This window comes from Clytia hemisphaerica, unplaced genomic scaffold (genome assembly GCF_902728285.1).
Source record: "Clytia hemisphaerica strain Z4C2 unplaced genomic scaffold, Clytia hemisphaerica genome assembly, whole genome shotgun sequence".
Lineage (NCBI taxonomy): Eukaryota > Metazoa > Cnidaria > Hydrozoa > Leptothecata > Clytiidae > Clytia > Clytia hemisphaerica.
Genome location: NW_027104561.1, coordinates 1343484 through 1370556, shown reverse-complemented (window position 1 = coordinate 1370556; position 27073 = coordinate 1343484). Strand labels below are relative to the sequence as shown.

The following is a 27073-nucleotide window of genomic DNA, read 5'->3' as shown; positions in this document are numbered from 1 at the left end:
GAGAAATCGCTAAAATTTCAAACCTCCGTTTTGGGGGCCATTAGAAAAAAGCTACCTATCTTTAAGCGATTGAAAAATATTGTTGAAATTGAAAATTTAAAAAAAGAACTTCCAGGAAATAAAGTAGAGATGTTAAAGGTTTTCATGCAGCAAAAATTTTTGTAAAATCTCTTTTCCTCTAGATTTGAGAGAAATTTCAAATTTGATCGCCGTTTTGGGGGCCACATACTGTAACAACTGGAATCTAAACACTAACAACTGGAATCTACCATCTAAAATTCTATCTTCTCAGGAAATTATGGAAAAAATCATTCCCAAATTTATTGTTTTTCTTCTTTCTGAGAATAGAATATTTTTTTCATCGGAGACTATATTTTGAGAATTATTCCTAACGGCCACCCAGTGGTCGGTTCTTTTACCCGGTCAAGTCTCTTTAAAGGTTTCAATTACTTACAAAAAGTCGAACTGGCGTTTCTCGGTCGAGATTCCTTTTTGGGCCTTTTTATAGCTATATGTACAAGAACCTTGAAAATTCACAAAAGTTTTTCCCTGTAGGGGTCAGGTTTAGGAAACTCCTCCAGCCCTAATTAATATCCACAGATCCGTAAAGCCCGAAGGGCTAGACCCACGGCCTTTATCAAAAGTGAATCTGAAGCAAATTTTGGTAGAATTTCCTACCAAAGAAATCACTTGACTTTTTTGAAAATTTCGGATTTCGGAATCATTTTCAGTCCAGGAAACAAAACAAAGATAAAGACACAATTCTTAATAGTTTTCAAATTATTTTGGTACATGAAAGAGATATTGAAAAAGAAAACCGAATAGAAAGTTAACTCTCCACAATTTGAGAAAAAAATATAAATATGATAATCAATACCATATAAGGACAAAATGTAAGAGAGAAAATTACATTTCAAGGTTTTAAATTTTTGAATTCATTTTAGCGCATGCGCAAAAAAAATCTCTAACGACAAATCTATAATACAATGTAATAATAAAGTAAAGTAATAAAGATGATAAAAATTCAAATGTTATTGTTTCACAATCTTTTGAAACAACAACTATGCTGATTATATGAGCCAAAATTTTCGTGAACCGGCACATAAATTCACCATCGAGGCAAAAAAAATAACACTTTTCACTCTTCTTTCTAATATTATTCTATAAAAACAGAAAAAAATATTTGATTCTTTTTACAAAGATCGACTCTGTAAAAAAACAACTCAAAAATGACTTTTGAAGTACACCCGGTGCACTCTTTCCTTAGCTTACACTCAAATAAACTGAAACTCACTGTCCGAAAATAAACTCTTGCGTCGCAGACGTTGAATTGATCGGACAGTTAAATCATTTGAGGTACGACTAAACGATACTAAGGTTACAATGAACTAATTAAATATTTTTTTGAAATATTAAAATAAAAACAAACAAACAATAGTTGGACAATGATGAACAAATGTAATATACAGAGTGTCCGAAAAAAAGTGGAAAAAACTTTATTTGAAGAAAAATTCCCATAATATATGAAATTCTTAGGACAATCTTATTCAAAAACTCATTTGGGGACATAGAAATTCATTACGAGTTTAATTTTTCTATACACCAAGGGATTTTTTTATCTAAGAATCTGTTACGTTTTTTTCCGGACATACTGTAGTGCAAGCTATTTTTTATAAGAGTCGGTGAAACTTCTGTTCAGCCTTAACTTTTGGCTTACATGACAAAAAACACGTTGGTTTGCTTATAAGCACTTAAAATAGAGTTAAAATCAACATTTTATTCATATTTTTCTCATGTTCACATTGTTCTTAATTTGATTTAAGATCTTTGCCCAAATTCACTCGTGTTCTTATAAAAAGCATACAGCAGAACAAAATTCAAGATGGAAAATGAAAAGATTAAAAGAAACAGTAGGCTAGGTATCGAAATAACAGTCGGGTATTGGACAAATCCGGATGATTTGACCAAGTCATTCGAAATGGTTTTTTCGTACCCTTCCTGATGATGACTGGAAAGAAAAAAACACAAAAAGTAAACTAATTAACAAACGACAAACAAATGAAATAAGAGAAACGAGAAACCAATAAAAAATATATTTCTCGAAGGGAAAAATACTCAAATGATACTCAAAGATTTGCAAGCTTGTGGCATCCTTTAAGAACATTACCAACTCTGACAAAGATCAACTCAGCCAAAGTAGTTATATGAACTGATTGCATTTCTAGTAGACTAGAATGCTGGGTTAAGCTCTACAAATGTCGACATAAAATTGTGAAGTTTGCAATAAAACAGCAGTAAATATGTAATATCTCAATTGGCAATTCCGTATTTTTTTAAAAATATTCAAAAAAATTAAGTAGTTCAACCCGTCAACCAATGTGAACCAGCATCTTTGAAAAAAAAAATAGGTGACGTCATCATACAATGATTTTCGTTTTGTGCTGTGGAAATAAACCAGGTAGCGCTCTATGCTCCGGGCACACGCCAATTCTTTTAATATATATAATATAAAGTCAAAATGTTTGGGTTACTTTTAAAACTAAAGTGTACACTTTTATAAGATTTCTTCTGCACTGCAAGACCAGAAAATCTTTATTATACAGTTTTTCGTGTCTGTTTTTTTTGTAGTTACCATCATAACAAAGAATGAAATTTGCAGCTATTGTTTTACGTTTCTCTGAATCCATTTCTGCATTATGAAATAAATTGGAGTGCGATCGAAAGAGATTGGGGGTCAACTCCATCCCAGACTTCTTAAGTTCAAGCAAATTTCACTAAAGAAAATTCATCTCAAGACTATTTTGATGTTGTGTTTTTAACTTCGAGGGAAATTTCTTTGCGACATCGAAAGAGATTGCTTGGAGCTTTAGAATGTGTCCTCACGGGCATCTGTAGAAATAGAAAAATAAATTTTTTTGATCATTTAACTGCTCTAAAGATCACTTAAAATCCCGTAGGGTAAATTGCAATTTGAGTACAGTGCACGTGGTATTGATTTCAATCAATGGCTGGATTTAAATGGCTGTAATCCTTTATGCTCAGCAATAGGGTCCGGAGGATACTACGGAAAGATCGGCGCCTCGCCTACCTTCAGGAAGTCAGTTATTTGATAGCGAGACCTTCGGGTCGCTGATAACGGGCATTTAAGGAGCTATATGTGAACCTTGAAAAAATGTCTTTCGTAAAGAGAAGAAAAAATATTACGAAATTTCTTTCTATAAAAATCGAAAAAGAACGGCAAGATTGATAAACCGATGGCAAAGTAGGCGTGACATCTGACGTACGAGAAACGATACTGAATTGCAAAATAAAACATTAAATAGATCCTCTTATCCCACCAAGAGACACCATAAGGCACTTATAAGAAGTGTTTTAATTACAATTCTACGTAAGACCGTTGAACTGAGAATTTCAAAATATCTTACACAAACTTACTTGAACTAAAGTCCGTCTCAGTATAAATTTTTCCATTCCTTATTCTTATCATCTTTTCAACAAACAAAACCACCGCTACAGTAATTGATTAAAATTCTCTCAAAAGCTCTTTGTTTCCGCTGCAGATTATATTGGGACAGACTTTACTTACTCATTAAAAAAATAACTCAAGCTAGTTCGAGTAAGTTTGAATAATCCTCGTCTCGAACTTTTGATGGGTTTGGGGAGAAAATAGAAAACAAACCTTCTAGCGCGTGGTTCGTCATACTGACACAAAGCGATTCCAGGCTTTTGTTGATTCCTTCTGTATCTTGGTGACCCATGAACACACCTCCTACAATAAAAAAAACAACAATGAAAATCAAGTAGTAGGAAATAATTCAAAAAATTAATCTCATAGTTCACAATAGGCACAAGTAAAAAAAATGCTGATTTTTGAAAATTGATTTCCAAGTCATACACGATTATTTAGATCTCAACAGAGGTTTTACCCCCCCCCCCGAAAAAAAGATATATAATGCCGAATTAATTCCTACTAATCAACGCATTGTGGCTATTACAGTGTCATTATATAGATTATAGTTTTCGGCAACTTCCTTGTATAAAATAAGGTTGGTGGGAAGTTCAACGCTAACCTAAATTTTGTAATATCTGTAGGTCAAATATACAGCTGGGTAAATAGTTTATAAAACAGTTGAGGCGTGGCTTAATGGATTCAGACAAAATATATAGTAAAACTATATAATTGATAGTTAACCCCAATTATAGGCACTTATGAAGGAACTAAAGAGAGCACAATATCTGGTAAAAAGTTCTTACGACCATTTAAATGCACTAAGATGTACTGTAAAAGATTTTTGTTGCTAGGAGATTCAAATTTTTGGATATAATGCAATGATCAAATTATGTTAATGAGCCACTGGCGGCTTTTTGATTTTCGAAGCATTAAAAATATTAATGTATTGAAATATCAAAAAAATTGTTAAATTGTTACTGTTAGAAATACTGTGATAAAAATTAACAACCTTTACTTTTTTATAAGAACCATTAAATTCTAGCTGAGGCTCGAATGTCCTTATTTTATTCGTGTTTTCAGGCTAAAAAGGCATAAAATCAGCAGGCTGGGATTGTTTTTAATTTTATTTCTTAGGAGTTGATCAAAATCTAACATTATTTTCTTATAGAAATAAATTCTAAGAAGTGAAAAAAAAGTTTAACACATGTTGGGGAAGTTTGAGCAATAAAAATATTCTTCTTACCCAAATGAGGCTGTTGAAGCATCACGTGATTAGATCTGATTGGTGCAGATTTAGTGCGACTCAGGGATTGGTGGGAGCCCTTGGCCTACGGAAATAAGATGATGTCAAGATTAGAAAATATTAGGAAATGACAGGTAAACCCATATCCAGAAAAGTTTATTTGAAATTGGTGATCTACCCGTTTGACAGTACACGTTTTTTTTTATTAGAAAACCTAAAATTTGGCTGAGCCTGGATGTGCTTATTTTTTTAGCAATTTTCAGCCTGAAATGTTCCTTGATGCGTTCTTAAATTTTCAGACTACTCTAAATCGAGAATATCATGCAAAATAAAGAGCACTTAAAATTGGTAAAGTTTGGACAATATTTGACTCTCGATTTAGAAAATCCATTCCTAAGTTTGTTTAAAACTGCTTGAAAAGAGGAAAAAATTGTAGTTTCTTGTCATTTTTTTCCAAACTGAGGCTGGGCATGTTCTTACGATGTTCTTAATTTTTCGACGAATTTCAGCCTCAATGTTCTTATAAACTGGGTTCTAATAAAAGAAAAAACGGGTAATAGAGAGAAAAAGCAAATGAAAAAATATGAATTAGTTCAAAACTTACAACACTACTGTGATAACTGTTGGTGTGTCCAAGTTTCTTGTGAATATTTTGTGCGGCAACCAAAGGTCCAGCCCGTCCACACTGTGGTATAGTGCCGCTCTTCAACGAGTTTGTACGGTTGGTGGGTCGGCGGGGTCGCGCCAAACTACCACTACCAAGTGGATCATACCAACTATCGGAGAAAATATAAAAAATACTTATTTATTAAGTTAAACATTTCTTTTCATAAGAAAAGAGATCTTTGCCTGGGTCAGTAGGAAGCCCATGCTAGGGGATTTTGTTAATTAAAACACTATTAAAATTCTGATACAAGTGTCTAGACCATGCATTGATGTTCATAAATAGACTCCAATCTAACACATGAGAAATCGAAGAAAAACTCACTTTTTCGGTCCTTTTTCTATGCTACCTAATTTACGATTCATAGCTAGCTGGCGTGCTAGTTTTTGACATTGAACTTTCCACGATTGCATGCGACGTTTGTCATTCTGCGAGAAAGCTTCGTGAGTGAGGACACGCTCCAACAGACCAAGATACGTTAAACAACACTCCTCATCTGGTTGCGTGACAAGAATTTGCGTACACGCTTTACCCATCACACGCACGATTTCGGATGGAAGGTCTTCTTCCGCTTCCGATGGTGTGTTCTCGTCGGTCGTTTTATGGACAGAGTTTTCCGTGTTAGTTTCCGTGTTACTAGAAACTGCGGTAAGGGCCGTTTCCGCTTCGTTTTCTTTATTTTCGCCGTCGTCTTCCGTGTTTGCAATTTTGTCCTCGTCTTCTTCGGAGAAAGAGGGTTTTCCGGTGATTTCTCCTTCGAGTCCGGTTTTTCTATGTTCAGGAGTTTTGATAGGGCTCATTAAGATGCTTTTCAACTCGTTGAGGACGTAAGGTAGTTTACCAATCTGCAAAACCTCCTACAATGTAAAAGAGAAGAAACATTGAATTGTTTGGAAAAATCGTTATCCTATTTTCTTTGTAGATAGTATTTGCACTGTTAAATTAAGGTTTAAAAAGGTACAATCTGATTTTGCTAATATTGATGATAAAGCAAAATCTTTCCTAAACTAGAGAAGAAGAAGACATTACTGTCTGTTTTAACCTTACTCTATGGTCTTGTTAATTTATCAGTGAACTCAAGTCGTAGCATCTAAAATTACGACCAAGATTGATATGGTATAACCCAAGGTTACCTAAATACACGAAGACTGTACCTTTTCTAGTTGTAACAGAAGCTTTTTGCGTTCTTTGATCTTTTGAATGCATAATATGATCTTGTTTCGAGCTCCCTTGGTGACGTCTTTGCTTTCCAGAAAATCTTCGGTCAGATTCAACATCTGATCATAGGTGATGTCAGTGAAAATGTGAGAATATTTATGAAGTCGCAAGCTCTTCAACCACATTTGAACGTCTGTGTTTTGAAAGAGAATAAATATATGCTTATTATTTACATTAGGATAAATTACTCGCGGATTGAATGTTTGTGAGTTTGATTCTTACCGGATTCGCTGATCTAAAGATAGCATTGGAGCGACTACCTTATTACACAAACATCACTAGGTAAGTATTTAACGGCCTTGAAATTAACACGCAAAAAATCAACACGAATTTTATTTGCTTTTTCAAGGACACAGCGGCTGGGTTTAATTAAGGGGGTTTTTATTAACACGAAATTTTTCAATTCGTGTTATTAAAATGACTAGTAATATTCATGTAATAAGGCATATTTATACTTCTATCTCATTCTCAAAGGGCAATTTCGTGGTTATTGAAATCATGTAAAGAAAAAGTAAGTTCTGTCAACCTTATTGACGATACACTTATTGAAGTGAAAACCGATTTTTCTTCGATTTTAGAAATCATACCTTTCATTCCTGGGTGGAAGTTTTCGCCGACGTAACTGTTCATCTTTCGTAACGAGTTTTCATCGTCACTATCCACAGAAGACTGGGGAGAGAGTGGCATGTGCATGTTGGCCGGGTCGACTGGGAACGACTTTGAACGCGTTCGTGATTCTTCATTATCGTTATCACCACGGTAACCTGAAGTAAACAAGTATTGTGTGATCGTTAAAGTTTTCGGCTAAAATTTCATGCGGCATAACTAGTTCTTATTACATTCTTTTTTTATTAGAAACTATAAATATTTACCAATAGACGTTTTCATAAATTACCTCACGAAAATCACTGGCCTCGTTTTGAAATTATTGCCATGACAACTAACACCCAGAAGATTTTATTTAATAGAAAGTGGTTTCTATCCATAAAAAAAGAGACACAATAACCATGGTAATTGTTTAATTACGAGGCTAGTGATGTTTGTGACGTAATTTATGAAAAGGCCTATTATCAACACACCTTTTCGACTGTAGCCGCTAATTGCCGCGCGGGCATTTTTTTGTCCGCTTTATCCCACTAAAACCGTCCCAGTCCTTTTTTAGCACCTATAGACAATAGAAAAATGTGTCAAAAAAGGATTGGATCGAGTTTAGGGGGATAATTAAATGATTAAGTGGCACATGCCTAACCACGCGGCTACGGTCGAAAAGGTGTACTGTCCTTAGTCTAAATAACAAAATTTAAGGTTTTAGGAGTGTGATTGACCACACACCCAGAGTTTTCAAATGATAAAGCAAAATGATTAGCACGATCATCATTTTAATATTTTGTGCATTTTAGATATATTTATTCTTAAATTGTTCTTAGCTTTTATGTTTTGTGTGTTCTTATAAAATAGGTTTTTTTAAAAACAACGGCGTAGGTTCTTTTTTCTCACAATAAGTTAAAAAAGCGGGGTCGACTCTTTATCTTGGACAAAAAAATCTTATTGTAAGATACCGTCGAGAAAGCGTTGGCTAGCTAAGCAGATTTAGTCTTTTGAAGAACGATAATAAATTTTGACGACCTGAACATTGCGTAGGATCTTCATCATCAGTTATCAAACAGAAATTCCAATGTTTCCGAAAGGTTGGCAGAAGAAAGAGTCATTGTTAAATATGGATTATCAGCGAATAATCAGCGAAAAAACCTAGCCCCTCCCCCAGTGAACCAAAATTCACGCCTTTACTTAAGTTTGAGCTAATCTTCCCAATCAATTTTGAAGCATTAAAACATTGGAAAAACCCCATTCAAACATTCACACAAAATGCCTCCTCCCCCAAGCGGGCGTATAGTGTATATCATTACCATTTTTTGCAGCTTATATGAGTATCTTTCAAAAAAGGGAACCAATCTTCACTCAGCGGTGTGGTTTTGTCAAAAAGATTTTAATGGCATGTTAAACAAAAACTGAAGTGTTTCTATAAAAAAATCGTTTCAATTAGGGGAAATCTAATGTAGAGATGAACTCAAACTGATCTGTTGTAGCAATAATAAAAGAAAAAATATTCGAGAGGCAGCAAAGAGAGAGACGAAAATATGTTCTTCATTTTTCTTAGGTTTTTGTTATAATATTAAGCCTAATGTTCTTATAAAACTATTCTTATTGACAGGCAAGTAATTAAAAATCTATTTGTCGTGACGATAAAAATTTGATTGAGTAGGCTAAAAGTTAGTTTAAAGGCGTCTTCAAAAAAAGATCAGTTAAGTAACAGAGAAGAGCTTTCACGAAAACATTCTCGTTCACTGTGCAAAGAGGTCTATTTAAAGGAGAAAGGTGTTCCTGTTGTAAGTTTTGTACCTAAAAGCTGATGTTCATAGCGTAGTCAAATAAATTACTGGCTCAACCACTTAAACCATATAATTGTAGCAACGACTTCATAAAAATCATGTCATTGTAAAAAAAAAACACTTGTCGTTTCCAGTTTCTAAGAATGAAAAGGAAGAACGTGACCGGAAGAAAAGAGGGTTTCTCGGAAACAAGCAAACATTTTCAATCAAAAGCAGATCTAACGATAAGTGGAATTAAAGTAAGGCAAGAATGAGGTACGTGGGAAGAAACAGTATTAAGAAGAAAGTTTGGAAGAAAAAAGGAGTGAGTTTCACAACTAGATAAACAGATTGAAATTAACTTTCCTTTTTCATTAAATTTTTCTTTCCCGAGTGGGGAGAAACCTCAAACTCCTTGGAATAGAACTTGAATAGGTTAAACATTTAAAAAAATATATATATCAAAAACTAGTATGTGGGCAAGATGAACCACATTGCACCTGGAAACTGTCTGAGTTTATATTAGAAGAAGAAGAACATTCAACAACGGATCAAGACTACAAATTTTTCATCGGGCGTTCATCTTATTACTTTGCTAGAATTAAGACGAGAATGAAATTTAAGCTGATGAACTTATAACTAAGCAAGGCTCGAGAGTAAGATATAGTAATATAGGACCATCCTACTAAGATACACGAAGCTTACAATTATCAATGGATAAGTCAAATAAAACGTGTGTGCTACAGTTGGAGATTTTCTTGCTTCCACGAAAACCCTTACGAATGCAAAAGGACGCTTCTAGTGATTTTCCCCATCCTTTCAGTGGTGTCCACTATTGGAATATAGGTTATAAGGGGGGAAATGATGAGCAATTTCATCGCAATGAAGAAAAAAAATTAATTTCTTGGAGTAGTTTCCCTTTGTAGAATCCTTTGACGTAAAAAATGTAAATAGAAAAAAAATAAAATAATTTTGCGAACCTGACAAATGAGTAATTCCGCCTAATTATTTTGCGTAGTTAATGAAAACGTGATTCGTGATTCGCAATTTTTTCAAATTGACTTTTTCCTTGATAGAAAAATAAACTTTGAATGGAGTTTCCTTTTGGATGTAGAAAAAAGCTCAAAAATGACGTTCCCATCCAATGAGGTATAATTGAACCGGCAAAACATGACATACAGCTAAGTTATGTAATACGGATGTAAGATGAAAACGTATGAAAAACAAATTATGGAAAATTTCTTCTCTCTCAATCAATCAATCAATTCGAATACCGAATCAAAATTATCAGAAACAAAAAACGTTTCAGGAACGGATGTTTTTAATTTGAAGATTATTTAAAAAAATAATCTACGGGCAAAGTAAATATCAGTGCGTAACCCCGAAAGGCAATATCGTTTACTTTATTTGAATGTTATGACAATATTTACGTTCAAAAAGTTTATACTGTTTTCTGCGCAATCAATTCTCAGATTTGTTCTTAGCTTGATCTGATTCTTTACGTTTTTGACCCTCATTGTTTTCATAAAATTGTTTAACATATAATTGTCTAACGCACTTTTCTTGAAAATTAATACCAATTATTAGATATTGGACCCTATTCCGCTTTAGGCGATGAATCATTTAGGTACGTGACATGTGTGTGTGTGGTTGAATTTGACCACGAGGTATCTTGGATGATTCGGAGTGCCTGTGATGATAGTTGTTCTCAATTATATTATATATATAAATATTGCGTAAAATTCGACCATTTTTCAGTTTTTATTGTACTAAAATCGTTCTGATAGTATTAATTGTACTCATTAGGAATACTGTAAGTAATAACATTCGTTACTCATGAAAAGTAAATTTATCCTTTTGACTCACTCCATGAGAGGTAAAGCACAAGGTAGGTAGCACCTCCGAAACTTAACAGAAGGAACCATGTGCTGTTGTGAAGAATTTTCTCATTCCTCTCAGTACATGTTTTATTCATCCCACAAAACCATTATGTAATGCTTGAGACTATCCCATACTGCACGCGTTCATATAAAAAAACAATAAAACATGGCTGAATTTCGGCCGATCTAAATTTTAATGACTTCCATATGCTGGAGAAAATGTTCTTAAATTGTTCTTGATAGGCTTATTTTATACATACTGGCTTGAAACTGGGTCTGATAATGCATTTTCTTAACCATTTTCTGAAATGGCCAGGATCGTTCCAAAGTTATCCTTTGGTTTTGGCCTAAACTCCTGTTCATAGAAAAAGCACGACGCTCTACACAACCCCTATACATTCGAAAGGGAAGCCATAACCCTTGCCAACCCACCAATAAACTAATTAATGACACCAAGGCAATAAATTACTTCCTTTAAGAGTAAAGAGCAAGGTTATTAAACTTTAACCGTCCATGATGTAGCGCAAACGGTGTTTATTAAGAGGGCAATGTGAAACAGATAATACACAAATAGGATCTTAACGGTATATCAGGCACGAAATCTGTTGATGAATTTTAAAGGAAGGCAATCAAATGCAGAACATGAATTTAGTTTCCACCAATACTAAATAAAAGTTATTAATAACAGCCTTTGTAATATAACGCCTGGTTAAAGACTAAGTTTAAGGTTTTGGGGGCGTGATCAGATGATCGTATGCATAGAGAAATTTTAAAATGATAAAATCAGTAATCGAGACATACCTTTCGTGACTGGGTACGTAAGACCAACTGGTCCATTGTCAAAAGATGTGCTGATACCAGAGTCTGTATGAGCGAGCGGTGGCTGTCCTTTGAATCCGTTTGGTGCAAGCGTCGTTTTATAAGATAAGGTGTTGGTAACGGGAGCATGAGAGTACTGCGTCGTGTTTCCCCATAGCTCACATGCCGATTTGGTACCACTCAACGGTGAATGTTGGTTAAAGCCGGGCGGTGGGCGTTGGCGTTTTTCACGCATTTTTTCACCGCGGTCTTCTAGAAGACCTAACCACCAGGTTAACGAGTTTCGCTCCTCCGGCACAAAGGCAGGATGGACTAAGGCTAGTGATAATAATTGCCTGCATTCTTCCTCGTGAATTGAATATTCGAGTGAATGCGAAAGGATTTTGGGTAAAATGTTCAAGTATTCGTGACGTACTTCGTCGTTTCCAGGATGCAGCAGAGGTAAATGTAACAGGAGCTGCTGAACGGCGATTTCTTTACTCTCGTGGCATAAACTGTCCAAGAATTCTGTAAGATGAAAAATAAACATAATTTAACGTTGAAACTTACTACAGTGGGAATTGAAACAATGTTTCAGTGGATAGTGGATACTCATAGAGGTTGAACATCTTCAAGAGAGAGGGTAAATATCTCTGAGCAATTATATCTAGGAGTACATATCTAGGGGTTTAATTATTACGGGTGCGCTATTCCCTAAAGGTCGTCATCAGAAAGTATATCTAGTGGCTTCATTACCTCAAAAAAAAAATATTCACAAATGTCGAGGTACCAATTTTTTTAGGAATTAAGGCCCATCCTATGGAAGTTGCTAAAAGCTTCAACGAGAAAATTATTGAGCCAGTCTTAATAATGATATGATACAAACCCTCGAAACTAGGTTCGAGTATTTTTTATTACTCCTATTTTTCCTAGTCGAAATTGAAATCCAGTCAGACAAATTAAATCCAATAAGTTTCTTATTCAAACAGCCGCCCACACGATTCCTGTTTTAAATGTATTATTCTGTTCGAGAAAAAAAAATTGTGAATTTTCTCATCATCAATTTGTAATAACCTTAACCTTTAACGAGTGTCGCAAATATTATATATTTAGAAAGGTGTAGGTTGTTGTTGTGTTTTGAAGTACTGTTAGTTATCATGTTTAAAGGGTCAACAGAGATTTGAAAACATTATGCTGAAAAGCGTAGGATGATTGTGGATTGGCAGAAAAAAATACATCAAAGGACATTTCGTAAATAAAACGCTCGCTTTACATGATAAAAAGATTAGATTTTCTCACGGGCTGAAGTATCAAATTTCTTTGAAGTGAATCCAAGCAGTGATAAAGTGATCTCATATTTCGCAAGTATTTCTAATTCATACTTTGGAAGACAGTAAACATTGCCTACATTCTACATGATTGCTTGTGATACAAATTTAGACTACGTACAAACGTTACTATTAACCATATTGCTCCGAAATGAGATTAACATAGTGTGCCGGGGGTGATGACCCCCCCCCCAATTTATATTGCATCTCCCTATTTTCAAAGCTATAGCCACGGTTGACCAAACTTTAAAATAATTAAGCAAAAAGCGTAAAATTTCGTTTCTAGATCTAAACGGTGCCGCATACATAGCCTATTTACCTTATCTATCAAATATCAAAAAAATCGTAAATTGAAATGTAAAGTGTGAAAATGGTCTAAACTTGGCTTTCAAAACTTTTTAAGACATAATACAAGTTATTCTTAAATTTATCATAGCACAGTCGGCGAGAGACCCATCATAATTATTTGGCCCACATTACGTAAGCATATGGTTAACCGAAAAACTAGATCATCACATAAAAGACAACCTGACGCAAGAGGGAGTAGAAAAGGTGGAGAAAAAGACATGCCCAGCATATGCTTGCTAATTCGAGAGATTGCTATTATGTCTCGTCAGTTATCGTTATGGATCCGATCGATGTGATATTACTCGCTAATATGAGCTCTCGCTAATACGAACTTCTATTATTAAAATTTTCATTGAAAATACTGGATGATCAAAGCTAACTTTCAGTCCTGTCTAGGAAAAAACTTAACTTAAAATACATTTTGAATAACTATCGGAATATCGAAAAAATATTCGGAAAATTTGAATCTCCCTTTCGAGTTCGGACAAACATGAGTCAACCCAGCTGCCACACAACGTTGTTTCGACGTTCATCTAACGTTATATGGACGTTGTGAACGTTAGATAAACGTTGAAACAACGTTGTGTGCCGGCTGGGACCTCTACGAGTATTGTGAAAAATTGAACCGACCTTTTCCATTGGCTTCTTCCTCAAGAATCTGTACTTCACTTGCGGAATCTCTGAATGTGTGATCCAGTACCAACGATAAGAAACGTGCTTGAGTGGGGCCCAGTCTTTTGAGAAGTGAATAACAAGCGATCGTTTGTTCAATATCGTTCCATTGGTCGAACCATTGCGCCACAGTATTGACTTGGTCCCGAAAGATGTGGGCCGGTTTCATGACCTCATTGCGAGTCAAGAGGCTGCGTGAGTGAGTGTGGTGATCAGGCTAGTTGAAAGAGGACAAAAGACACATGTTAATAATATGAACAAAAAAGAAACTTAAAGTAGAATCTCAATTTCCGACAATTTTTATTACAATATTGTTTTAAAGAATTTGGGGGTACCTAAGTGTAGTTGACTTATTCCTTTGGAACGTTTTATAAAAGTTACAGCAACGGGACTACAGTAAACTACATTATTACATAGTTACTCGTACAATATGGAAATATTTCATTTCAATTCCGAGATGCCTCTGTACAATAGAGGAGGGAAAGATACGGAAAAAATCCGGAACAATGAATATTGCTGATGTTTTTTTAAAGTCGCTGATAATGTACCGTGCCCGACCGTGCCAAATAATAGTTTTTAGACCTCATTGAATTTCTCAATATTTCTTTTCCGTTTTAGTTTATACTGATAATTATTTTTCTGTAACTTTATTTGCATGACCTTACTTCAACTCCAAAATAAAAAAACGTTCACGAAAAGACGTTGGTGTAACGTTTCCAATATCAAAATAAAACTCTCGAATTTTTTGAATAATTCAAAAGGAAAAAATTACTTTGTACATTCAGTCAGTTAAAAAAATGTATGGATCATACTCCTTAGATTAAACTAGAATAACGCAATGAAATAAGTCAGATGGTGTAGATAGGGCCATAATTCGTAACCAAAATCCTTACTGCAAAGTGAATCCTCCGATGGTGATGATTTTTGCTAACCATGTTTTAATCAAGTGTCAGTGTATATGCAGTGTTACTGTGCAGTGTGAGATTTTCGGTTTTGGTAAAAAAAATGACAACGAAAAAAGTTTTCTTTATAAAAATTTCATGATTTTTGTTTTGTTTTTTTTTCTGTTAAAAAAAGATTGGTTAAACTATATTTTATATTTTTTTGTTTGGTTATCTGTATTTTCTATAAAGCCTTGGTGAAAAAAGATAAAAGTATAGTTTAGATAAAGTTGCATAGATTTCTCTAGAAAGATACCAAAAGTCAAGGTAGAACTAAAAAAACCGTACGACAGCTATGACAGCAACAAAAACTAAACTATTATCGTGATAAAAGACAACACTGTTTAGGTCAAAATTTGCTTGTCTTAAATACGAATGAAAAAATAAATATGAACAAAATGAAGTAGTAGTTTAAAAGAAGCTGAGTTAAAGTCTCTTTTTTCTCTTTCTCCTCATCTTCCATTCTTTCTTCTTTTTTTGCTTTACATGATAATAAATACACTGGGACGTATGAAGAGAAAAGGACGCGGGGGTGGCTAAGTCTACACACATATCTCGTCCTTCTTCGATGTTGAATAAACCGAGGTGAAAAAAAAAAACACTACATGAAAATGAAAATGAAAAAGTACTATAAAACCCACTCAAAGTTTTTTTGTTGTGAGTGAACATGAAAAATAACAACAAAATAAAAAATATTTAATACATAGTGGGAAGAGTGAAAAAAATCAGAAAAGTATGCATTTTTATGTAAGCAAGATGATCAAAATGAAATACTGATGAAAATAATTAATAAGTATTGGGAAAAACAGAAAAGAAACAATCCATTAGTAAACTGAAAAACCCAAACACGATGATAAACAAACATCACTAAAAAAATCAACAACCCAGTTTCTTCTTTTTCCTTTTGCAATTTTCGAGCATCACAACAACTCTCTGTGTATCGCCGTCCATCAACGACGACAAAAAATAGAGGGCTATTAAGAATGCTTTGAATATAAAATGACAACAGAAAAAAATAATTACAATTGGTTTTAATGGGTAGGTAGTTAATCAAGCCTTTAATCACCTGGCAGAAGTAGCCAACAGCAACAAAAGAAAGAAAAGAGACAATTTGTAAACAATAATATTATAATAAAAAGACTAGAGTGAATTACACAACTTCTACCTTTAACGATTTAACAGAAAATTGAAGCCACACGTTTTTTATAAGAACCAGTATAATTTTGCCTTAACACGTTTTGTTATAAGAGCAAATTTGACGAAAATCAAAAGGCTTCAATTACCAAAATGTTAGGAACAAGTTAAGAACATGAAGACTTTAGAACACCAAATATTTAAGGAAATTGCAAAAAATACTCAATTATCACGTAACATAAGCATTATCATAAGCATGACAATATTATATATATTTAGAACGTAAATTTCTTAGCAATCATCGAAATCTGAACTCGACAGTTCTTCATTATGTTTTTTGGTTTTGGACGAACTTTTAAACCTCTTGATTCTTTAAAACTGGTAAATAAATAAATTCGAATTTGGTATGATGAAGAAGTATACTCACAGGTAATAAGTTTTTTCCAATGAAGTAAAAGCCCAAAGTCTCGAGAATCGAATCTCCTACGTAGGACTGGAAGCCGCTAAATCCTACCTAAGTTGCGCGGCCTTGAGCGGCCCGCCTGGTTTTTATGCAGATACCAGATGGAAAGTAAAATAAACCACTTGAAAACAAAGAAACCGCTAAATTCAATCAGTCTTCTAAAATAAAGGCGCATTATCTTAAGGACCTTAAGGATTCATTTTTTTCTTGCCCGAGGAAAATTCGCTTCTAGCTCTTCAGACTTTTACTTCATTGGTTTGTACATACCCGATTGTACAGTACGTAGAGGAAGCAACAGAACCTTGATCTTTGATGAGGTTGAGTACAGTTTATCAGAGACTAGGAGATATGTCAAGTTCGATATTTTTATTTAAAAAATTGGCCACTTTAATCATGTCATCCAGTCTAACAAAAAAAACCGAGCATTATTACTGTATCGCAGTTCCATATAATTTTAAGAGATTTCAATAAAGAAGAAGACATAGTCAAAGATTCTACGTTGTAGATTTGGTTATCTGAAAACCAAATCAAAAATCAGAGAGATAAAAACAAAAACAATTCAACCATGATACTTCTCAGAATTCGATTCGACCTTTAAAACACCTTTTCTTCCATCGCACGATTACCAACTTTCATTCTTCATATTATGATATGATAATATGATGATTGTCGTCCATACGGGCGACATGAAACTGAAAGTTCTAAATAATAAATCAAAGTCTCTTTCTTTTAATTTTGAACAAGCTCTGATATCATCGAGCACTCTCGGCAGATAGATATATTTCTCATATTATATTTACTACTTCACAATTTCATATTGCCAACTGAAACCCATCATAATCTTTACAGAATATGGACTGTGTCACGGAAGCAATAAGCAATCATCAAAAAACCATCATGCCATTCTATTCGTTTTTCCATCAAAAAAAGATTGCCATTTAATGAAATTTTATCGTGAAAGCGTGGACAGGGTGGTTTCGATATGGTTATTTAATTTTGAACCACCTACACTAATGATGTTTTTTTACATAAGAACTAAAGTTGTAAGAGTCTACTTCAGGCTTATGGAGAAAATAATCCAAGAACACTTATGATACCATTGCTAGGCTTAAAATAAAGACTTTAGAACTGACCTCTACTTCAGCGGGTTCTTATGAAATTTCTTCATTTCGGGAATTTTTCTCTCAGTAAACTTCTTTAACGCCTTAGCAATTCCTTTAAACCTTAGTTTTTCACAAACATACTGTAATACGGGGCGGGGGGACTAATGCTGTATAAAAACTCTACTCTTATAGCAAACTAATCTGAAAATAGGACTGTAAAAAGCCCCTGCTATAAAAAAAGATACCTATCAATTTCAATTTACAAAATAGAGGGTACTTAGCAATTAAAACAAGTTCGTTGTTCTTCAATTCTATGTGGTTTTTAAACCGTACATTATTTATTGGGAATTTTTTTCTCAATAGTTTCTACAATAATAAAAACTCAAAGAATTGTCTAATCCTAGTGAAAAGGCAGTCAATGTCAATTGACTTTGAAATTTTTCTTTAAAATTTGAGATTTAACAATGACTTGACTTTTAACCCATAAAAGATTTAACCTTATGACCTTAAGATATTCATTGTGTGACACGAAAAAAAAAACGAAAAAAAAACATAACAAGCAGAACAACAAGATAAAAGATTTAAGAGTGCATTACTGAATTATCAGCATCTATAGTGAGCCCCTCCTTAAAAATGGCACCCCCTCTTTTAGCTTTTTTTAACTCCCTCTTAAAAATGAAAATTCCTCGACCCCCTCTTTTTATTTAACCCCCCTCTTTTTCCCAGGATTATGTTCACCCCCCTCTTTTTCGACCTTTTACAAGTTATTAAAATGAAGAACCAAAAGCAGCTGTCTTGCAAAGGTTGAAAAATCAACATACTCCATCAAGAGTTGTAGAAACAGAGTTTTTGCTTCATTTAAATGACAATTTAACCTCTTGCAAAACTTACTCCATACATAAACTAGATTATAAACGTTTTCCAAAACATGAAAAGCTGGGTCAGTTTTGCAGGAAGAAATAAGAGAAAATAAAGGGGGTTACAAGTGTGAATATTAATATGTACTAACTAAAACCATTCACGTTTAATCAAACAACAAAAACAAGTTCAAGTTTGCCTCGATATCTCAGGCAGACTTAATAAATGTATGTACTAATAAAACTTAAAGCATTGAGAAAGACTACATAAACAAACTTTACTGTATTGGGCAAATGAGACCTAAAAAACCTTTCCCTCTTATTTTCATTATCGGTGTGTTTATTTCAACGTAATATAGATGATATCAAGGAGTTATATGAAATATTAAAAAAAAATATATATATTAGGAAGAAAATTTCAGAAAAACGCAAGACATGAAATTTAAAGAAAAGATAAAAGAAAAAGAAAATGGTTTCTTGATGGTTTCTTGACTTTCTCTTTTATAATGAGAAGTTTGTCAGAAAATTTATATGATGATTAGTTATTAGAAATATTTTAATAAAAAATCAATAATAATCCTCAACAAGCCTGAAAAGTTACAACGTTTTCAAGACTCTTTCAAGACTTTTTAAGCACTGGAAGACGAAGATAGTTTCCTTTTGATCGAAATTAAAGTCAAAATTTCTCAAAGTAGCCTAGAACCGATTACTCGAACAGCACTAGCCTGGATTTGCTGAATTTCTAGCCTTTTGAGAGTCAAAGTAAAATTGTTTATAAACCTATGACACCTCATCCTATGATACCTCATCTTTCCATAACAATGCGGAACAGGGTAAAAATAATTTGATACTGAAAGTGCCAAAAAACAAAAACAGCTGAGCTGTAGCAAGTAATAAATCGTAATTCTGTCAGATCGACCTAACAAACTAAAAACAGTTTTTGGGAAATCTCCAAAAGTCTAAAGAAGACTATAGATAGAGATAATACACAGTACTTCAGCTTTATATTTTCGATAAGGCTCGAATTAGGAGTTAGATTCACGAATTGTTCAAATGAGAAGGCGTTTGGAGGAATTTAGACCAAGTAGTATGAAACTAGAAAGGATAATCATTAATACCATAACAACAACAAGGAGATATAACATCTACAAAAAAATTCAAATCCCACACTCTCAATTACACGATGCCATACACAAACAACTTCCTACCATAACCGTACAATATACACTAAAACTAAAATAATGTACACAAAACACTAATAACACACATGAAGTTGACATTTATAAATATAATATCATATTACAATCAAGGAGAGATAAAAAAACGTATTATAAAAATGATATAACGAGATAAGAAATTATGTAAAATACAAACGAAACATTAAACGAAAAACGGTCACGCAGCTCAATAATTCTACTCTCGTTGTAGATTTTGTATTATAAGCCATATTATGTCTAACTGGCGTTAAAACGATAGATAAGCATTTTGAATAATAAAGAAAGACAAATTTGACTCATTCTAGCCTTACTTTAAGAAACTTTCCTATGCAGGATGAACGAATATTGGGACTTTCGTCAAATTCTACAAGCCCTGAAAACAGGATGTTATATATAATTTTAAAACAACGCAAAATAATGCTACCACATTGAAAACATTTTAGCACCAATATGTATTTGACATAAACAAGAAGTTCTAAATTAAAGAATACTTTATCGTATACATACAGTCATAGAGTATACCATTTTAACTTTCCCTTCTTAAAATGTATAAAACACACAAACACATAGATAAAAAATACTCCTCAGAAGAGAAAAAAAAACAACACTAAACGTTCAAAATGATCCAACATCTTATACGAGAGAAAGAGAGCAATAAAAAGAGGAATCTATCAACACTCTTAACACAGCCACCCACACAAAGTACGTCGTTTGAACCCTTTACTACACACTCTTACTTACTTAACCCGAGTTGAGAAAATAATAATAAGAATGAGAACAAAGAACACAATAGAAAAGTGTGGGCCCCAAATTTTTTCTAATCACCAACTAGGAAAAGAAAACAAAAAGAATTCAGATACCAAAAAAAACGACGAAGGCATTCATACAACACCACAAATTAAACAAGGCCAATTTGTTTTTGTAAAAACGGTAGTCATTAAAATATGAATATTTTTTTCGTCAATTATTTCATCATTTTTTACGTAGGGGAGAGAGTGCTTCAAAATCTTCTACGGAGAGACCTGCTACCACCCATTATCTTAAAATGGTAATTAACAGTTGTCACCGTAAATTTGGAATCCCACTCAGATTTGATACTAAAAATACTCTAGGCTTCAGCTCTATTTTCAATACTTTGATCCTTTAAAATTAGCTTAAAATTCGGTCATTCCAACGAGAGTGTTTTCAGTAAAGCATGAATTGAGTTAACAGAAAGGGCTCTTCCAGAAAGTGTTTGTACATGGGGGGGGTGGAGGATAGTGTCCGGGGGTAGTGAAAATTTACAAAATTTGCCTTGTCCGAGGGGTAAACTTGCTCTTTTTGGGGGTAATTTTGCTCTGTTTGAGGGTAATTTTGAATATCCAGGGGGTCAATTAATGCTTGTTTGGGGAAAAGACCTGCTGTCCGGGGATTAAGACCTCCTGTCCGGGGAGTAAGTCCTGCTGGCAGGGGGGATAAGACCTGTTGGTCGGGGGTCAAAAGTCACAACACCCGGGTATAAATTTCCAAAAAATCTTATATCCTCTACCCCCCAAATTCAATTTTTTTTTTAGAAAAGTCCTATGCAAAAGCCGTTGTTATAGTAATACTATACCAAGAGCACTAATAACCCGTGAATGTTGAATGATGCTCGGCTGCTCTTACCTATCTTCGTGATTCTCATGTTAACAAAACAACTTCTTAAAATTCTCTTCCATGCTTATCTATCTTATAAGAGGATTTTTTATAAGAACATAAGGTCAAAACACTATGGAGAACAGATAGAGATTTTAGGTATGCATATGCCTCAAAGTTCAAACTCGTTCAAAAGGGAATGCAACCAAGTGTTTAGTGTTTTCATAAACAAAAAATTTTACTCAACTTGAAGTTTATGAATAAATTCGCTGAATGACAGAAGTAACATCAAAACTTGCTCGAGCTTTAATTTTGTGAATCTCAATATTTACACTCAAAAATTCTCAATAAAATTACAAAATAAGCTCGAGTGAAGGCCTTATCTCTACTTCACTTGTGAACCAGTAAAACTAGTTGAGCAAATTAGTTTAACTTGTTCCAATCTAACACTTAAGAGGCTCTGGAATTTCGTGTGTAGCTAAGTATTTTTCGATTTATGTACCACGAATCCAAAAAGATTAACTCAAATTTCGACTTTTAAAACCTCTAGAACGAAGATTCGAAAATGCTCAAAAAATGCTTCGGCTCCCGGAGAATTTACAATTAGAGTCTAAATCTAATCAGTCTAGCCAGTTTAAACAAAGAAGTTTGTTTCACTTTGAGAAAAATTACTACAAATCGTCAACAACAACATTTAGCAAGTCTTGTTTACGATAGATGGTATATTGTAGAATGCTCCCTCCACCAACGAATGTTGAAGAATAGAAAGTCGTTTTGTCAAAGAGCAGCAGTGAGCAGAAAGCGTTGTTGTGAAGAAAGACATCATTTTAATTTCGCATTTTATAGCAACATTCATTCAACAACCAACACAGGTAGAAATGAAAAAAAAAAAAACAACAAAATGATCAAGAGACATCTCTTCAAAACAAGCAACAAATATAATAATAATAGATTCGTGTCTCATACATGCATAGTGATTCATTAATTAGAGGTAATTAAAAGCACAGGAATTTTCGATCATCGTCCACTTCCACCCACCCGATCAATCAATCAATGTTAAAACCAACGTTTCAATATGAGGGTGTAAGGGAGTTTATTATTATTTGGCTTTTAAAATTCGTATTATTAAAGAAGAGAACTTTAAGGTGACTAGTATTTAAAGTGCAACCCTTTGCAAGTTTTTGCATGTTAAGGGCTGAGTACAGCATTTTTTGGTCAATGATGGTCACGACGAACTTCCACTTTTGGATGATGAAGGTTCTCCCTCAACTAGAATGATCGAATACGTTAGCCAAGGAATAAAAGAGACTCAAGGATATTGGATATAGATAAAAGGCATTTTTTTCGTTAAAGAGTTGACCAAGGAACAAAGTTTGAACCTAAAAATGTTTCATGATGACGATTCTCGGTGAATCCAATAACAGAAAACAATATTATTCTGGGTTTCATGAATACACAAGTGCAGTAGACCCCGAAGTAAAGTGTGGTGGATGGTGTATTTTACTCAGCAGAGAAACAAAAGACAGTCTTCTTAACAATTTTATAATGATGTCAAATATTCAATCTTATTTAATGGTAAAGATCATCGTTCAATAAAGTCTAAAAATAACTGTCAATGATTTTCTCTTCTGGGAAAGCATAATATACACACAGACATTAAAATAGAGTCAAAGCAAAAGACAGTATAGAGAGATGACGTAATACTATTTAGTGAAGGGATGACAAGCAAGTGAAAGAGTAAATCTGAGATAGTCTTTTGTTAAAATAACATAGTTGAGAGTACTATAGTTATGTGAGCCAACAATAATCAAGTTTGCTCTTGTGTATTATAAGAACAATAACATACAAGAAAATGATTTATAACCAGGCAGAACCAGGAGCAAAAACAAGGTTAAGAACAATGTAAGAGCTTGTTGAAAAAAAGGCTTTGCTGCTTTTGGGGTGGTTATAAAGAATGTGCAATATAGTATAAAAATAGTTTCTGAAAAGTATGAGCATTATGAACCCGCCAGGGCTTCCAAAACGTTCTTATAGTCGAAAACAAAAAAAATATGGCTATGGATTATGCTAGCCCACTATTAGAATTATTGAATTGATGAACCGTCAACAAAAAAATGAAGGGGTTATAGAGGGTAGCACGGGATAAAGAAATTTACGTTTTATTAATGGGATTGTATTATAAAAATTAGCTGAAACTATACAATTTTTAATCAATACTTAATTACTAAACAATTATCCCTGCCTTGTTGTTACTCACAACAACTATATTAACCTTTTAAAGAGTATAGAGGACTCGTGATGTGACTTGCCTACCCAGTACAGGCTTATAAAGACACCCACTATATTTAAGATAAAACACTTTTATTTTTGGCAAAGAACTTATCATAGGCAATTTATCTTTGCTCAGATAAGTATATTTAAAGCTCAGTGTCCTACATGTGGGTTGAGAAAGAGTTGAGACTGTCTGCGTTGATCGAAATTGTGCATGAATCAGATTCGATCATTTCAAACTTCCTCTTGCTTGTACAATTTCTCTGTTTTAAAGTGCTTTTTCATTTTAGAAAGAGTTTTGGATATTTTACGTATTGATTCTAATTTGTTTATGAGAAACATCGAAAACAAACAAGCTTAAAGCAAGTATTCGTGTATTTTTTTTGCAACAAAACTCGCTATTAATCACAACACCAAAGTATTGTTCCTTTGATCTCTTTCAAGACTCAGAATCCATTTCAATACTTTGCAAGTCAATAACCTTTCCAAACCAAGAAACATTATCGTTGTAAGAATCAGTAACAGTTTACAAAATTCAAAATAGAATGAATACAAAGAATAACATTTGAAAAATATATAGTTTTGACCGTTTTTTATAAATTTTTCTCATATAAAATATAATTTATCTACTATTTTTAGGTTGTTTTAAAGTTTGTTCAAAAGGTCGACAAGCCAAGCTCTAAATTGACTGTGTAAAATGGCCCATTCTTTTCTCAAGCTTTTTTATCTTGATATTGACCCTTTCTCATTCATTACAGAGCTGATTGATTGAATACACCCATCAAAGTTCTGACAGTGAAAGCTCATCTGTGAAAGGAATTTGATTTAGCGCAGCTAAATAATCAATCAAAAGCAAACAAAACAAGCAACATGCTGAACGGACCTACCTGGTGATCAAAATCAGATAAAAATAGGACAAATAGCAAGAGAGTAAGAAAGTGTAATGAGCAGCTTGAATATAGGCACTTTTCTGCCCAAATTTGCTCAAAAAATTATTTTTTCGAAAATCAGGCTCCATCAGAAATTAAATATTACCATTTTATAGCACTATGCAAAAAATAAGAAAAAAACACCAAGCCAATCTCGAGAAATGCTCACTTTCCCTAAATATGACAAAAGGGAGTTTCCCCAAATAAGAAAATCCGATTTTTACGGCCAAAACAGCTTCAGTTACGTTTTAGAGATACTTGCCTTTTATCTTTGTCCAAAAAATTTGAAAAACTAATGAAGCAATTTCACACAAAGTCCTGAAAACCCCATTTTTAGGCACATTTTGGCCAAAATTTGCCCCAAAAGATCATGTTTTGAAAATCGGGCTTCATCAGATTTTAAAGATTACCATTTTACATCAAAGTGCAAAAAATCAGAAAAGAATATCGATCCAATCGCGAGAAATGTTATTTTTCCCTAAAAATGATATAAGGGAATTTCCCCAAATAAGAAAATCCGAGTTTTACGGTCAAAGAAAATTTTCCGGAAAAAAAGGCTTCAGTCATGTTTTAGAGAACCTTGCCTTTTATCTTTGTCCAAAAAAATTTAAAAAACTAATGAAGCAATTTCACACAAAGTCCAGAAAACCCCATTTTTCGGCACATTGTGGCCCAAATTTGCCCCAAAAAATTATTTTTTGAAAATCGGACTTCAGATTTTAAATATTACCATATTACATCAAAGTACAAAAATTCAGAAAAAAATATCGATCCAATCGCCAGAAACGCTCTTTTTCCCTAAAAATGACATAAGGGAATTTCCCCAAATAAAAAAAAACGATTTTTACGGCCAAAAAAAATTTTCCGAAAAAAACTGCTTCAGTCACTTTTTAGAAAACCTTGCTCTCCATCTTTCTGCCAAAAATCAGGAAAAACTAATGTTGCAATTGTGCACCAAGTCCAAAAAAAATTTATTTTTAGGTAGTTTTAGGGCCAAACTTGCGAAAATCCGTATTTTACGACGAAAAAAAATTTTCCGAGAAAAATTACTTCAGCCACATTTTAGGGTACCTTGCACCCTATCTTTCTGCCAAAAATGAGGAAAAACTAATGAAGCAATTTCGCACAAAGTCCAAAAAAACTTATTTTTAGGTAGTTTTTGGCCCAAATTTGCCCCCCCAGAATTCTTTTTCAAAAATCGGGCTCCGTCACTTTTTAGGCATTGCTATTTTGTATCATTGTGCCAAAAATTAAAAAAAACTAATGATCCAATCCCGAGAAAAGCTGCTAACAGGAAAATGGTAAAAGGGAATTTCCCCCAAAAACGAAAATCCGTATTTTACGACGAAAAAAAATTTTCCGAGAAAAATTACTTCAGCCACATTTTAGGGTACCTTGCACTCAATCTTTCTGCCATAAATCAGGAAAAACTAATCAAGCAATTTTGCACAAAGTCCAAGAAACCTTATTTTTAGGTAGTTTTTGGCCCAAATTTGCCCCCCAAATTTTTTTTTCAAAAATCAGGCTCCGTCACTTTTCAGGCATTGCTATTTTGTATCTTTGTGCAAAAAATAAAAAAAAACTAATGAGCCAATCCCGAGAAAAGCTTGTAACAGACGAACGGACAACGGTCAAATTAAAGGACCTCCCGATAGGTCCAAAAGACATATTCCTTCTTCCTAGGTACACTAGCAATAAAATCCAAGGCTTGATACCTGGTAGAAACGGCTTGATAACTGGTAGAAAGGTACAGTATAATAGAGATGATAATTCTTGCATTTTTTACCATCTTTACCATCAAGTAATGGTAATTTAAAAATTTTACTGTAAATCATTTTGAACGCATTGCACTCTTAATAAAATCACTTTACTCTTCGACAGTCCCCTTACAATCTATGCTGCTAGGTGTTGATCAAGGTATAATGGATGGAAAAAGAAAGTATCTTATTTACAATTTGACAAATCATCCTTTAAATATTTGACATCTTAACTTTAGGTAGTCGATTTCTTGGCATATTTCCGGGTTTTCACTCCTTTTATTAAAGGAAAAAATAGTTGTCTTGTTGTGTACACAGGCCTGAAGAAATATCAAAATCCTGTGGCTTAAAGGAATTATACGGTGTTATGTATACCCGACTCGTCTGAAACTGATGTCAGCAAAATTTTAATAAAAGAGTCCTTTCAAATTTGTAAATAAAAGGAAGAAAAAAATCTTGCGCCACATTTTTCTTTATTCATTACAAAAGACTCTATTTATTTCAATCTGCTGAATCAACATACATTATAACTATGTAAAAGGTCAATGGCTTTAACTACTTGGTTACTGTTTAACCTACCTAGAATCTCGATCCTTTCTGTCATAAAAGGTGGTGATGACTTTCCTTGAGAATAAGAATGTTTTGAACAAATAAATAAAATCTTACCATCATGTTGAACCAGCAACAGAATTATTAATCTTGATACATCCACTGAATGTTGTGAAAATCATGCCAAAGGTTTGGTCAATCACATCTCCATGTGACTACATCCTTGGCATTTTGTGTGTAATTTTTTCTGTTTTTTTTTCTCTATAA

At 33.6% G+C, this 27073-nt stretch overlaps 1 protein-coding gene across 2 annotated transcripts; it reads right to left on the bottom strand.

Moving 5' to 3' along the window:
* Positions 1-906: 906 nt before the first annotated feature.
* LOC136823272 (protein Smaug homolog 1-like) lies at positions 907-27073 on the bottom strand. 2 transcript variants are annotated; one of them, XM_067079452.1, is made up of 10 exons: positions 26924-27073; positions 13930-14188; positions 11627-12151; positions 7164-7340; positions 6513-6709; positions 5683-6215; positions 5299-5470; positions 4695-4779; positions 3680-3769; positions 907-2889 (listed from the first exon to the last, which is right to left on the bottom strand). In XM_067079452.1, exons 1-10 carry the CDS (start codon positions 26927-26929, stop codon positions 2867-2869), a joined length of 2067 nt encoding a protein of 688 aa, XP_066935553.1. In that variant the 5' UTR covers positions 26930-27073; the 3' UTR covers positions 907-2866. The 2 variants fall into 2 exon arrangements, with proteins under 2 accessions (XP_066935553.1, XP_066935552.1); XM_067079451.1 differs by lacking the exon at positions 26924-27073 and adding an exon at positions 14865-15037.

Coding starts and splice junctions, on each gene's coding strand:
- LOC136823272 (XM_067079451.1), bottom strand. CDS start 14,906: ATGGTTAGCAAAAATCATCACCATCGGAGGATTCACTTTGCA. Junction 12,152..13,929: donor GGAAGAAGCCAATGGAAAAG/GTCGGTTCAATT, acceptor TTCATCTTACAG/AATTCTTGGACAGTTTATGC. Junction 5,471..5,682: donor ATAGAAAAAGGACCGAAAAA/GTGAGTTTTTCT, acceptor TTTCTCCGATAG/TTGGTATGATCCACTTGGTA.